Raw genomic sequence first — 15,510 nt, forward strand, 5'->3', positions numbered from 1 at the left:
AATGTGAGTGTTCTTAAAGAGTCATGTGCTATATGAAACATAGTGAATAGCAATTATTTTGAGGATTATATTTTTTGGTGGTAAGGATGGAGATAGCATGCTCTGGGAACGCTAATTCTTGTCAAACAAATTCCTTAGGCAATTATTTACAAATAGGACTAGGCATCCCAAAACTTGATTATTCTAATGTTTTTTCATAGTCTTTCTTCTTTGATTATTCATCAGTGGAAACTAATTTTTTTTCTCTTTACCATAATTTGTGTTTGGTCTGTCACTGGATATTGCCTTTGTTTTGTATGTGTATGTATGAGCAGAGTATGGTTGGTATGGCAGACTGCTGGACTTAAAATAAGAAAAACCTGAGTTGAAATCCTGCTTCAGACACTTACTAGCTATTATCTCCATTTTATACATGGAGAAAACAAGGCTGAGAGAGGTTGACGTGTGTAACTCTGGACAACGGATTCAACCTCTCTCAGCCTTGTTTTCTCCATGTATAAAATGGAGATAGTAGCAGCACCTAATTCCCAGAATTGTTGTGAAGGTCAAATGGAGATTCTATGTTTCAGTTACTTTGCAAACCTTAAACAGCTATATAAATATTAGCTATCATCACCACTATCATCATCATCATCAGAGCCTGAGCATCATGCTGCAGGCATAATAGATTTCTAGAAAATCTTCATTTGTGACAAAACTCATTTTCACTTCTGAACTCAGTTTTATTTTTTCCCTGATTTTGTGAATGCAATATCTAAGTATTGCCACTGTTTTCAAATCTTACTTATAAAGTTGTGTCTCTAATTTTTAGTATGGAATTGTATTAGAATTGATTTTGTTCACAACTAACTGAAATTTGGACTGCTTAAATCCTCATTTCCAGCTTTAATTTCTTCTACTCTCTGAACCGCACGGTCTTGCCAACGGGGGGAAAACATATCTAAGTTCTAAATCTTGGGAGGGTAACAACACATGTCATAATTAAGAAATGCTCTGTTTTATGTGTAAATAAAGGCCACCCTGTCTTCTTACCATAGGTCTTCCATGATGTTGCCTATAAAGCTAAGGATCGTAATGACTTACTTTCAGGAATTGATGAGTTTCTTGATCAAGTTACTGTTCTTCCTCCTGGAGAGTGGGACCCAACCATTCGAATAGAACCCCCCAAAAATGTTCCTTCTCAGGTATGTATATGTTAAACTAGTCTACAGTAGCAAGATTTCAGGGTTTATCTTCCGTTAATCTCTACCCTGAAAATAACCCAATAAGAACCAAACTATTTTTCTTTTTTCTTTTTTGAGAATGGTTCTCCCCATCTCACCCAGGCTACATGTACAGTGGCTAGTCATATGACCAATCCCAGTGTTGGACAGCACCAGATCCTTGGTCTGCTTGTTTTTCTGACCTGGATCTGTTCATTCTTCCTGAATCAGTCTGGTATGGGGTTCAATATATTGATACCAGACCTACATGATCATCATAGCCTAGTGCTTCTCAGAACTCCTGAGCTCAAGTGATCCCCCATCCTCAGCCTCCCCTAGTAGTAAGGATACAGGCATACAACACCATGCCCAGTAAAAGACTGCACTGTTGTACAGTACAAGGTCCTAAAAGCCAGTGACCTGTATCTGTAGCTCTCAAAAATACCCTCTAGAACAAAGCCAAGTATTGTGAAGTACTTAATAAATGCTTTTTGATAATCATGGATTACCTGCCATTGCTTTTCTTAATGGTGCAGTATGTCTTGAAAGAAATTAGAGCAAGCCTGAAATAAACTCTTAGAAAGTAGGAATTACGATACATTTTGAAATTATGGCTCCTAGAAGAAGTCTATAACTATCCTTCAGATTCATGATGCTCATTGGTGTCTTTCTTTATCTTTGTTCTGAAAATGGAGAGTGTTAGGAAGAGGTAGGGAAAATTTTAAGTTCAACATGATCTGATAGTCAGCAAGTGTATATTAACTATCTTACATAGGAGGTTTTTGACAGGTTTTACATGCTGCACAGAATCAGTGGAAAAAGGAATTTTATTAAAATTTCGCCCTTTTGGGAAGATTTCTTTTAAATGTATGATGTGAGGGTCAGCTAGGTGGTGCAGTGAGTAGAGCACCAGCCCTGGAGTCAGGAGGAACCTAAGTTCAAATCCTGCCTCAGATACTTGATACACTTATTAGCTGTGATCTTGGGCAAGTCACTTAACCCCAGTTGCCCTGCCTTCCTCCCTCAAAAAAAAGTATAATGTGAAATTATAGCAAAGTAAATATTGATAAGGCTTAGAAACATGAAAGTTAAAAAGATTGTTACTATTGTCTTGAGTGACTTTTCCCTCAAAGTCATGACTAAGATGATGAGAGCTGGTGCTCTGTCTCCACTATTGCTGTCTCCATGACAACTGTATTTTGCTTCTTCTCTGCTCCCATTAGCTCCATCCTCACCATTGGCTTCTGGCCTTACCCAGTCCTGTTGGATCTAGCCTAAATAATGCAGTTGAAATGGCTCTTAGATAACAGCTGATAAACGTAGTTTCAGAAGTTGCATTATTTGTAGAAAATTGGAGGTAGAAGTGAACAAAGAATATTATTGAGCATACTCTACTTGAAGCAAGTTTTGCTCAAATTGATCAACATACTAGATATTCACTGGACACTCTCTTATTTCCTACCTTCTTACTGATTATCTTTCTTATTGCAAACCAGGTGCCTAATTAGCCAATCATAAAGAATTTGCCTAAAGGCCAATGAAAATATCGGTAACTTTCAGAAGTATGTGTATGATCCTTGAGAAATGAAAGCGGGCCAACTTTTTAATGGTCTCTGATTCATTCTCCACATTGACCACAAAAGGCAATTTCTTTGCCAGTTGTCTAATGATCAACTTTTTCATTCACTCAACTTCAGCATTTATTACTATTGATATGACATTTAAAAATTGCAGAAATCATTAAAGGATTCTGCAGTGAATATCCCATACATTCTTTGTGTTAAAAACCTATTTTTCTCCTGTTTAAAATTTCCATTGGTTCATTAACAAATTCCTATTTTGTTGAAGCTTATTTGTTGGGTTACATTTGACTTTCATTTCCTTTCTAACTCTACTCTGGAAGAATTTAAACAAAATTTTAAAATGTACACCTTTTTAAAGCACATTTGACCATATTATGTACGAATTCTGAAGTCACAAACAGAATTTTTCTGGTCCATCACCTGGTCAATAGACTATGTGTGCTCTAGGCTGGGGGTGAGGGGTGGGAATGACACATGTCTGTGGAACTTGTTCAATTTTCCACTGACCTGGTTTTCATCTTCCTATTTTTTCTGTAAGAATACTTTTGCAGGGTTTGAAGAGTAGATGGAGAAAGGCATTGCCACATTATGAGTAGTTCTGAGAGTGGGAGGAGGTACAGTAAGGGCACTTAAATAAAATGCTGGGCTTAGGAAAGACACATAGACCCTGAAATGCTTGAACTCTCCCTCTCACAGGAGAAGAGGAAGATTCCTACTGTGCCCAATGGAACAGCAGCTCATGGTGAAGCAGAGCCTCATGGTGGGCACAGTGGGCCTGAACTACAACGAACTGGAAGGTTAGCAAACAGCATTTATCTGGGAATCTATTGAAAGTGAACTTGTCAATGCCAGTAACTTGCAATTTCAAGATCTAACTCTATTTGCCTATATAATGCCTAAACTTTGGTAAAAATGACAATTTTTTTTCTGTGATGGTATTGGTGATTACCTTTCTCTGCAAGAATTCTGTCTAGAAGTCAGTGAGATTTTCCCTATTCAGGATTTCACATTGTCATGTACCAATTTCCTTCACAGAGAATCCTCTAAAACAGAGGGCCTCAATTGACCCTGTCACACATGCCCTCTTACCTTTGAAAGTTTCAAGTTCATAATAGAATTTTTAAAAAGGCAGTCTTTTCACTTTTGCCAGATCCTGTCTTAGCAAATGCAAGTAAAGCAAGCAGTAAGTAGATGTAAATGACATTTTGGATTTTTAAGGCTGTGATTTGAAAGGGCCATATGATTTATTTTTCTAATCACACACCTTTGAAGAGATGAAAGCTTCAATTTATTTCTTAAAATGGCATTTTATAGGATTTTTTTTGACAGCTTGTCTCTCTCTAAGCAATGTGTGAGCAGAAAATCAAGAACCATTGGGTGGGCGGCTCTTCAGGGGATGTGAGTGTATACAGTCTCCACCATAAGTACAAACCCTGACATACACTTATTCAAAAGAAGGAGCCTTCCTCCCCTCCCCTCAGGCCATTCCCTTTCCCATGTGCCCTGTGTGTTATAAGCTGATTTTCTAGTCCTTGAAATCTCTACGCATTTTAATATTCCCATCTAAGTGTTCCATCCCTTTATCTATGTTTCATCTCAAAAGAGATATATCTTTTAACTTTCTCCTCAGGCTCAGTATCTCAGTATATGAGACAGTTCAAATGATGTCTTCTTTCCATGGGAAACCTTGTTACTCATTGTGTTTGCTTTCATTCTTTCAAATGTTGCTTTTTCTTTCTTTTTTCCTCCCTTTTTTATTTTCATATTTTTTATTGCTTTTTCAGGTATTACTGTGCCTCATAGCTTAGATTTTTTTCAAAGTTCACTTTTTCCTTACTGCTTCCTAAATCCTCCCAGGTCACCAATATCCGGTCTCTTCGCTTCTCCAGAGTTCTTCCACAGATTCTGTTGCTGACATGACTTGAAGTCCCCATTACTCATCTGCTCTCCTGGAGTTGCTGGTGTACATCTGAGCTGCTCTTGCACTGTTCTCTGTAATGACTTCCCACTTCCGGATTTAGTGTGTTTTTTTTAAACTGCTAAAAACACATTTGTTATATAGTAATGTAATGATTAGTTCACACTAATGTATATGCTAATGAATAATTAAGTAGAATGCACTTAGCTAATAGAAAGTACTGTAGAAATTGTAAATAATAATTACTAATTACTGATAGATCTAATCAGTTTTTAATTATGATTTTGGCAAGGCAATAAATCATAAGACTGAGACTCGATAAAAAAAAAGGATGTACAGGTTACATTTCAAAATGGGGGTGGAAAAACCCAAGGAAGGTCCTGTTTGTGTCTGTGTGTCTGTGAATTTCATGCACTTTTTTTAAAGCCTTTCAGGGTCTGAGATTTCATTAAAGCTTTCCCCCTAAACTAATTTTAAAATTCAGTTTGATTCTCTCCTCCCTATTCTTTCTGCATCCCCTCTCCACCCTAACCTTAACCCCAATGGACGTCTGCCCTACCTAAAGCTCTAGCTCTAACTAGCATTTCAATAGTGGTTTTAGGTTTGCAGAGTGGTTTTTTTCACATATATTATCTCATTTGATCATCACAACAACCCCCTGAGGTAAATGCTTTAATTCTAGTGATTCTTATTTGAAAACAATTAATACCTCTACTTCCAGGATTTTCTGGACAATTAAAAACAATGCTGACCCAAGTGTTCAATAATTCTAATATACTTTCTCAGAGTTGACATTTAAAAAAAAAAACGCGGATCAGAGTCTAAGGTCACCAAATGAACTCCTTCACTCCTAAAAATAAATAGCTAAATCAGAATTATTTTGTTCAAACATAAGCATGTAAAATATATAGCATTTCAATTGAATCTAACAAGTACTTCATATCTGACCTTAACGTGGAACAATCAATTGTTATTTTAGCCTATGACATCTTACTTCCTTTATTTTGTTGAAACCAAAGAACTTTCAGTAGCCAACTTATAGCTACAGACTTTTATCTGTAATTCAGAGGAATAAACTATCTGGTTTTAACAGGCAAGTTCATATTAAAATTTAACATTTCTATTCTTATTCATTGAAGTAACATTTTCAGAGTGCTTCCAAAGTGCTCTTCGTTCACACTGAGATGAAATGATTTGGATTTGTGGTTTTGTTTCTGAGGCATTTCCAAGTGGTATACTGTAGTGGAATGATTCCTGGACTGGAAGTCAATAGACTTAGTCTCTAGCCTTGGCTCCCCTGCTAATGAGCTGTGGCCTTGGGCAAGTCACTTCACCTTTAAAAACTTAATTTAATCATCTTTAATTGAGTGTTTTGGAATAGATGAAATCCACGGTCCCTTCCAACTCTAACATTCTATGAGTTTCTCTCTTAGAAAGTTAGAAGACTTGTCTTGTGAATGCTAAATTTTGGAAACAATTTTTAGGGGGTAGTGAATTCGAATTGTACTTCTCAAACCAGCCATCATAATGTGTCTCTTCTCCACTCCCTTGGTCTTTTTAAAAAATTGAAACTAGAGGCCTGGAAAGAATCTATGGAGGAAGACTTTGGCCTGGACAGGGCAATACCTAGTGAGAAACTATTTGGGAGGGAGAGGAAGGAAATCTGGGGCTCTGATAAACTCTGATTTTTTTCTCATGTAGTATTCATTAACAGCTAACTTAGCCCACTCCTCCTTATATCCTGATATGATTTTTAAAAGATTTAAAAAGAGAAAAAGAGTAAAGTAAAGAGAAAGGAGTAAAGAGTGGCACCTTCAAGAGAAAGAGACAGACAGACAGAGAGTCAGAGAGGGACAGAGACATAGAGTCAGAGAAAAAGAGACAGGGAGGTAATCAGAGATAGGCAGAGAGACAAAGAAACAAAGAGAAAGGAAAAGAGACAGAAACAGACAGAAAGACACATAAAGAGATAGAAACAGATAGAGATAGAAAGACATAGAGACAGAAATAGAAACAGACAGAAATAGAAACATAGATGGAGAGCGACACAGAGAGAGATAGAAAGAAAGGGAGACAGACAGAAAGAGATAGAAAGGGAGAGAGAGAAAGAGAGAGACAGAAGCAGAGGCAGAGAGACCCAGAGAGTCAGACAGAGAGAAAAAGAGACACAGATGCATAGAGAGACAGAAATATAAACCGATGGAGAGACAGAAAGAAATGGAAATAGAGACAGAGGCAGAGGGACACAATGAGATAGAGAGAGGAGAGACAGACAGACAGAAACAGACACATAGAAAGAGAGGAGGGCCAGGAGGAGGGGGTTTTGGTGGTATTGGCAGAGTCCACAGGCTGTGTACCCTTATAGCTCATGGTATTGACGCTGATGGATGAGCAGTTCTGAACATCCTTTCAAAGACCTTGGGCTTCCTTGCCTTCTGGCACAGTACTTGGCTAGGGTTTAAGGAGCTCTAGTGGACAGGAAGTGTGCTTGAAGACACTACTACTAAAACAAAGCAGGTTATTAATGGCTCTCACCTGTGAAGATGGAAAAGCTGCTCTCTGGCCTGGCGGCCAAGCAGATAAACAGTTTTGTTTGTGTGCTTCTTTTATATTTGGGTTTCACTGTTTTGTTTTTCCCCCTATCTTAGGATTTTTGGGGGACTTATTTTAGATATCAAAAGGAAAGCTCCATACTTCTGGAGTGACTTCCGAGATGCTTTCAGCCTGCAGTGCTTAGCATCGTTTCTCTTTCTCTACTGCGCGTGTATGTCTCCTGTCATCACATTTGGAGGGCTGCTGGGAGAAGCAACCGAAGGTCGTATAGTATGTGTTACCCTTTTCTCCGAACTTTAAAGTGCAGTCACTTCCTGAGATCTGTAGTTAGTTGGCAAAGCCTTTACTTTGGATTCCTTTATAAAGAGATATTTGTTTGGTCTCATTCTGCATGAGTTCATTTCATGGATAATTTAGTAAGAGAAATGATCCTAAATTAGGGCCTAATCTAATCCCAACCCTGATTCTAAACTCATCAGTAACACAAAAATCCCCCTCCTTTTTTGCCTTTTCCTCCCATTCTTGGCATTAGGTCCACCTCCTACCATGTCATGTAGGCTCTATCTTGAATATATCAACGTAGGAGAGCAAAAGGGAAATGGTGGGTGGAGAGTGTACTTCCCCAGTCACTGCCCTTTACACAACAGCATCTTCTGCCCAGTTGCCAATTCCCTTTCTGGCCTAGGACAAGTCTGTTGGGTCTTTTAAAGTAAAAGAGAAGTTACATACCTATTTATTGTAAGTAACTCATCTTTGGATTGGATGTCTGTCCTTACAATTGATGAAATGTAATAATTTGTGTTTCCACACAGAGTGCAATTGAATCTCTATTTGGAGCATCTATGACTGGGATAGCATATTCTCTCTTTGGTGGACAACCTCTTACCATACTAGGCAGCACAGGACCTGTACTGGTGTTTGAAAAGATATTGTTCAAGTTTTGCAAGTAAGTATTGTGTAGTTTGAGAACAAAAATCAAGCCAAAGAAGGGGAGAAGGAGATTTAATAGGAGATTTAATTTGATTCATTTCACCTTCATTGCAACTCTACCAGAAAGGAACAGAGGTAGCCATGAATGGAGTGGAGATCTCCCAAGAGGTTTATGTAGAATAGCATATAATTCCCATTTAGGAACTACTTGCAGTTCTATCTACTGAAATGCAGTTATTTTTAGGCAAGGAATTGAATTCAAAGAGACAAAGGGGTTTGGATCCATTTTACCATGGTCGCTGACAAGATCATTTCCTGGAATCTAGAAAGACAATTGATATATTTAACTCCACTGAGTTTATTCTTCCTTTCTCTTCTTCCCCTAGAGAATACGAGTTGTCATACCTCTCTTTGCGAGCTAGTATTGGGCTCTGGACCGCAACTCTCTGCATCATCCTCGTGGCCACTGATGCTAGCTCTCTTGTCTGCTATATAACCCGATTTACTGAAGAAGCCTTTGCTTCTCTTATCTGCATAATTTTCATTTATGAGGCTCTAGAGAAGCTGTTTGAGCTCAGTGAGGCATATCCAATCAACATGAATAATGATTTAGAACTCCTGACACAATATTCGTAAGTATAGAATCTTGTCTTTCACTAGGAGGTTTTCTTTCTTTTTTATTTTAAATGATTTTCATTGTTGCCATAAGAAATGTGAAGAATTGAGCAGAACAAGTGCTTTCATACTGGAGGTAAATAATACGAAAATCTAGAAATGGCAAGATACGGCTCAGTTTAGAACTTTGAAGTTTTATTTTCCTAGCATTTCTTAAATAGGTTTATGACGAACTATATTATTATCATAAGATCATAGATTTGGAACTAAAATGGAACCAAGAGGTCACTGAGTTCAACTCTCTCGTTTTAGAAATGAGGAAACCGAGGCCCAGAGAAGTTATGTGACTTACACAGGGTGACACACCTGGGCTGTATCAAAGGTGGAGTTCAAACCCAGATCTTCCTGACTCCAAGTCCAGGATGCTATTCACTCCACGATACTGCCACTATTTCTGTTTTGTTGTTGTTGTTTGTTTTATTTAGTGGGGTTTTGGACTGAAAAGAAAGAAAGAAAATTTGTTATATTTCATTTGTCCTCTTTTATGTCCCTGCTGCCTTTTTTTCTGATTTTAGGTTGAAATAGGAACTAGAACATTGAAAATGAAAATTTTTTAATGTTTATGGTAATGAGGGAAAAAAGACACAGGGCTCAATAAGAATCAATGAGTTTAAAAAAATACGATGAAAGCAGACATAACACTGAATTTTGATTTATTTTTACATTTAAGAATGATGTTTTCTTCTCTTTTGTCATTTATGAAGGAAGAGCTCAAATACTAGTTCACAATAATGATGCTAAAGTGTGTAATTAAGGACTGAACTAAAATTATGAGTGTCTTTGCTACTAGGGTGCCAATGATGAGGAAATTCCTTGAACCTGCATGTATACAATGGTTATAACCACTCAGATAACTGTGTTAAGATTTTTTAAAATTTGGGGGATATTTTTATCATCTTAATAAAATTTTCATGTAGCATTTGGATTGTTAGAGCAGCTATAATCAGCACATCAGCCACTTTTGATATAGTTTATTACAATTGGTAATATATTATTATGCCGAATTGATATGGTCATACTATTTATGTGGTTTATTACCCCCATTTTCAGAAGAAATCAAATAGATGAAGTTCATTGAACAGCTCAGAGAACTAGAATTTCACTGTTTGCTTTTAAATTTTGCTGAGGATAATGGATACAGAAGAAATTTTAAAGTAATATTGATTCTGGTGCTTTCAAGAACAAAATTCAACAACAAAAAGAATTTTTGCTTATTTCTACAAGGCCATTGGGTAAAGAACAAAGACAGTGAACATTATCTACAAGTTCCTTGAGAGTAAAGACTTTCATTTTTGTCTTTGTGTCATGGCAGCATTCTTTTTGTCATTGTGTCATGGCAGCATTCACCAAGTAAATGTTTGTTGAATTAAGTGATTCAAGGTTTAGCATGTTGTCCTTTCCTTCTTGACCATGTGAATATTCAGAATCTGTGCTTTAAATGCCAGACCTGTTTTTTTGTTTTTATTTTCTTGGAGAGACCTCAAAACCTAGAAACCAACAATACTGTAGCACTAAATATTGTGGGCCATTACCTGAGGTGTTCAATCATAATGTGATTGACAACCTCCTGCTTGTTAACCATAATAAGGAAGGAGAAGTTTCCATAAAACATACGGGCAATTGGGGTGTGGTATACTGGCCACCTGAAATCCCTGAACCAGAAACAGCATGGCCTGCCTGCTTGATTGGTAAGGTTAATGGGGAATAAGATCTTCCCTGCCCATCAATAGGCCTCATGTGGAGCCTATTAAGGGAAGCTTGCTTGCTTGTAGGAAATCTTACAAACCTTTTGTTAATTTCTAATTAGGCACTGAGCCTATTAGCTGAAAGAGTATATATTCTGAGAGGTGAGCTTTTGCTTTGGGGGCTCACTTGTGAGAAAGATGTTGTAATTCTCTGGTAGAGACTCTGAATGACCATATGTTCAAAGTTCCCCAACTTCTCAGAGGTAAAGGCTCACTCGATCCAGTGGTGAATGTAAAATAGATAGATAGATAGATAGATGATACATATAGATAGATATATAGATATAGATATCAGTTTTGCTTTGATTCAGGCAGTAGAGCCCTGTCTGTTGGGCTTTATTACTCTTCTCTGTATTTTTTCTGTTTAATTAAAGAAGATTGTTGACCCCTGAACCAACTGTCTTTCCTAGTAAAGCAGATAAAAGAACCTGCACTAGGAGCCATCCTGGGTATGCCAGAGTGGTTGCCATTACACTGATTGAGGAAAGTTAGCTATGGTATGTTCTGCAAAAGATAAAGTGTATACTCTGCTATAAAATTAATTAATTTACCCTAAGGACACTACATTATTATCAATACTGCTATGCTATGCATGGTGATTCAGATGTTTGTTCTCCTATGCGTAAGGGCAGTGTATCTCCATATTAAATTGTTTTCTGGTGAGGCAGTCTGACTACTTATATTTTATTCTCTTTCTTGCCATTGTGTACTCTCGATGCCACTGGTAAAATTTCCTTAAACCTAACCAATTGAAGTTTCTTTTTGAGAATACTAGAATTAGGTCTTCTTGCCCATTTATTTGTGCTTACCACTGCTGAGTAATCTTTTTAGCTAGCCTTTCACTGCCAGACTATGCAGCCTAAGGCAGTTTTAAGCCAATAAAATGATATATGCAGAATAGTGGGCCCTTTGAAATCTTTTCATGGACAATGGTACATAAACTGGTTACTTTTGGGATATTCTAAATGAGAGGTGAGATTAAAGACAAATACATTGATTTCACAATAATGAAGAAAGGATAATGTAAAAAAAAAAATATTCTATGCCCTAGTTCATACCTTTCCTTCCAAACTTCCTGCCTTAGTATGTTTCTTTAAGGGAAAAAAGTAGATATTCTCTTTAGGTAACACTATTTTATAGTATCATATATGTGATTATTCTTTGAAGTTTTGAATAAGTATATACAAAAAACCCTACAGTACCACTCACTAGATAATTATTTAAAGACTAATGTTGGAATAAAATAGGATAGAATAGGTCTTCCTGTGCCAGATATTACAGTGGATAGAACACAGAACTTGGGAGACTAGAAAGTTAGAGTTTGAATTCTATCTCAGACAGTTGTGTTATGATACTGGGCAAGTCAATAAACCTTTCCATGCCTCAGTTTCCTCATCTGTAAAATGAGATAATAATCGTACCTACCCTCCCAGGATTTTGTGAGGATCAAATTAATTAATATCCATAAAATACTTTGTAAACTTTAAAAAATTGTATGAATATTAGCTGTTATTATCTCTTTTACAACTAAGATAATTATATCTTTATTCACAATGCTTTTTTAAAAAATAAGTAAAATAACAAAACATTTTAAATTCTCCTGGAGTTCATAAAGATTGTTGTTTTGAGGATGGTTCATAAAGGAGGTGAGACACAGAATAACATAATAAATAGACTATTGGACTTGGAATTGGGAAGACTGACTGAAGTTTGACTCTCCCCCCCAACACTTAATAACTGTATGATTGTGGCAAGTCATTACTTCTCTAAGTCTCAATTTCACCTAGAAAACTGGGATAATGATCCCTGTGAGACATACTGTTTTTTAAAAAAAAGACTTAAGGAATATAATCATTGCATCCCAAAGTAGATGCTGTTGAATTGTTAGGCTAGACTACAGGAAAATTCATTATCTTTTACTGAATGCTTTCTTAGTCATAAACAACTCATAGCCAGTCCCTTGTAATCTGACTTCCATTTTTATGACTACTGAAACTACTCTCTTAAAGATCACCACTGACTTCTTAATTGCCAGATTCAGTGGTAGTTTCAGTCCTCGTCCTCCTTGACCTCTCTGCAGCTTTTAACATGATTCATTATCTCTTAGTGGGTATTTTGTTCTCCATCACCTTCAGAAACACTACACTGATTCTCTTCTATGTATTTCTTTTCTTTCTTCTTTAATGCCTCTAAATCCTTTCTCTGACCACTTCATATGGCTGTCTTCCTTGGGTCTGTCGTTAGTCATCTCCCATATTCACTCCCTTGAAAATCTTATCCAGTTTCACAACTTCAACTATTTCTTTTATGTAGCTGATGATTGATATATAGAAATATACATAGATATGAATGCATACAGAGATGATAGATAGATAAATGATATATACATATATACATAGATGATAGATATATACATAGATAGATGATTGATAGATACATGAATGATAGATGCATACATACAGACAGACAGACATGATAAATACATAGATGATAGATACATGCATACATAGATAATTGATAGATACATACATAGGTGATGGATAGATATATACATACATAGAGGATAGATACATACATAGATGATAGGGAGGAAGGAAGGAAGGAAGGAGGAAATGAAGAAAGGAAAGAAGGAAGGAAGGAAGGATGAAAGGAAGGAAGGAAGGATGAAAGGAAGGAAGAAAAGAAGGAAGGAAGGAGGAAAGTAAGGAAGAAAAGAAGGAAGGAGGAAAGGAAGGAAGGAAAGAAAGAGGAAAGGAAGGAAGGGAGGGAGGAAGGAAGGAAGGAAGGAAGAAAAGGAAGGAAGAAAAGAAGAAAGGAAGGAAGAAAAGGAAGGAAGGAGGAAAGGAAGGAAGGAAGGAGGAAAGGAAGGAAGGAAAGAAGGAAGGAAGGAGGAAAGGAAGGAAGGAAAGAAGGAGGAAAGGAAGGAAGGGAGGGAGGAAGGAAGCAAGGAAGGGAGGAAAGAAGCAAGGGAGGGAGGGAGGAAAGAAGGAAGGAAGGGAGGAAGGAAGGAAGGAAGATAGTACTGATCTCTCCTCTGAGGACTCTGGTTCTCTGCGTCCTCAGAGAACCAGATCCACATCTCCAATTGCTAAAAGGCCATCTAAACTTAGAATACAACCAGCACCAAAAACTCAGTAATCCAAAAATTGAGCTTATAATCTTTCCCCCAGCCCTCCTCTTCTTTTGACTTCATTATTTCTGTCTGAGGTATCTGGTTTTCCAAGTTTGTAATTCTGGGGTTATCTTTGAGTCTTTCCCTCTCCTTCACTTCTCATATCTGATTAGTTACTATGTTCTGTTGATTCTACTTCTCTATCTTTAACATCCATTCTCTCTTCTCTATTCCTACCATTGCTTCCATACTATTAAACTTGATTAGCACCCACTTAGACTATTGCGATAATCTCCAAACAAACATTCCAGCTTCAGTATCTCGCCATCCTTCCAATCCATTTTTGTATGGCAGCTAGAATAATCTTTGTTATGAATATATCTGATCAAGTTACTTTTCTGCAAAAAAAATTTTTGTTGGTTTCTTACCCCATTCCAAATAAAGATTATTTATACATATATATACACATAAAATGCATATATAATGTTTTATATTATATATATATTATATATTATCTCACAATACACTTGACATTCAAGGTTCTCCATAACCTAGCCCCAACATACCTTTCTAGCTCTAAATTGATGTGACCTTGTGTTTGTCCTTCGTTTTTAAAGAGGACCATGACATCAGGGAACTGATGACATGACCTGCGTTTGACCTTGATTTGAGTGAGGGAAGGCTGCGCAAGGTTACCAGCCTCGCTTTCTCCTCCAGAGCTGTCTGGGTCCAGTGACCAGATATTCATCAGGATGACTGGAGATGGCCCAGGATGCAATGGCAGACCCTGGCCCTTTTAGGCTCAGGCCTTTTCATGTACTCACTTAGAGGGAAGTAACACCCACTCAGTGAATAGGCCTGTTTAACAAATGAGTCAAGGGATGGCCCCTTTAATTAAGAAAAAAAGGAAAAAAAATCAAGCTGGGAGGGGAAGACCCTCAGGGTTCCTGTTCCAAAGAGAAACTGTTACCATTGACATTCACTCTAAGCCAGGAGGGCCCAAAATGCAGCCATTAAGTGGCGCTTGAGCAGGGACAACACTGAGCTCAGTGCACTGTACAGAGTTTTGTTTGTTGTGATTCCAATGCTTAGGGAACTTACCATTTGTGAAGCTTCTTCCTTAGTTCTCCTTCCTACACTGGGCTGCTGTATATTCTAGTCTCACTTCTCTTTCTTTCTCCTCTTACCAACCTCTTACCTAACTTGTTATTAAGAAGAATTTCTAGACTATACGAGTTGTTAAATACTGGGACATATTACCAAAGGAAATTGTAAAGTCTTCTTTATAAGACTTTTTTATTAATAGGAAGAAACTTTTAATAGTTTGCATTTATATAGCACGTTAATGTTATAAAGCACAAATGTGATATAGATATACTGCTATAATTATCCCCATTCTAAAGATGAGAAACTCGGGTTCAAAGAGTTCAGGGTCATACAGTAAGTGTCTGAAGTAGAACTGAAACCCAATTCTTCCTGACTACAAGATCACCACCAGACATGGAGGTAACAGAGCTGGAGCTGGGAGGGACCTTGGAGGCCATTAGTCTTGCCTCATTTTACAAAATGCAGTATACCATGATACTTCCTTCTTTCTGGAGGCAATGAAATAAAGTAGATAGCCACTTGAGTTCCCTTTAATTACTGCCTTTTAGTTTCTCTAGAGAGAACCTAGCAATTTCAACTGCTAAAACGTTACTTAAAATAGGATCAAATTTCCCCATGGTCCTCAATTTAGGGAAGCATATAATACTCAGACATCTTCAAAGTAATCTGATGTGTATGAAAGTAC

At 37.2% G+C, this 15,510-nt stretch overlaps 1 protein-coding gene across 4 annotated transcripts in view; it reads left to right on the top strand.

Moving 5' to 3' along the window:
- The window catches only part of SLC4A10 (solute carrier family 4 member 10), a 274,145-nt gene that overhangs the window by 193,389 nt on the left and 65,246 nt on the right, over positions 1–15,510 (top strand). For all 4 annotated transcript variants that reach the window (XM_036743354.1, XM_036743356.1, XM_036743355.1 and 1 more), the window contains 5 exons: positions 1,038–1,184; positions 3,482–3,582; positions 7,352–7,526; positions 8,069–8,202; positions 8,573–8,818. In XM_036743354.1, the coding sequence (XP_036599249.1) occupies positions 1,038–1,184; positions 3,482–3,582; positions 7,352–7,526; positions 8,069–8,202; positions 8,573–8,818 (803 nt within the window). The remainder of the gene's footprint in view (positions 1–1,037; positions 1,185–3,481; positions 3,583–7,351; positions 7,527–8,068; positions 8,203–8,572; positions 8,819–15,510) is intronic.

This window comes from Trichosurus vulpecula, chromosome 2, assembly GCF_011100635.1.
Source record: "Trichosurus vulpecula isolate mTriVul1 chromosome 2, mTriVul1.pri, whole genome shotgun sequence".
Taxonomy (NCBI): Eukaryota; Metazoa; Chordata; class Mammalia; order Diprotodontia; family Phalangeridae; genus Trichosurus; species Trichosurus vulpecula.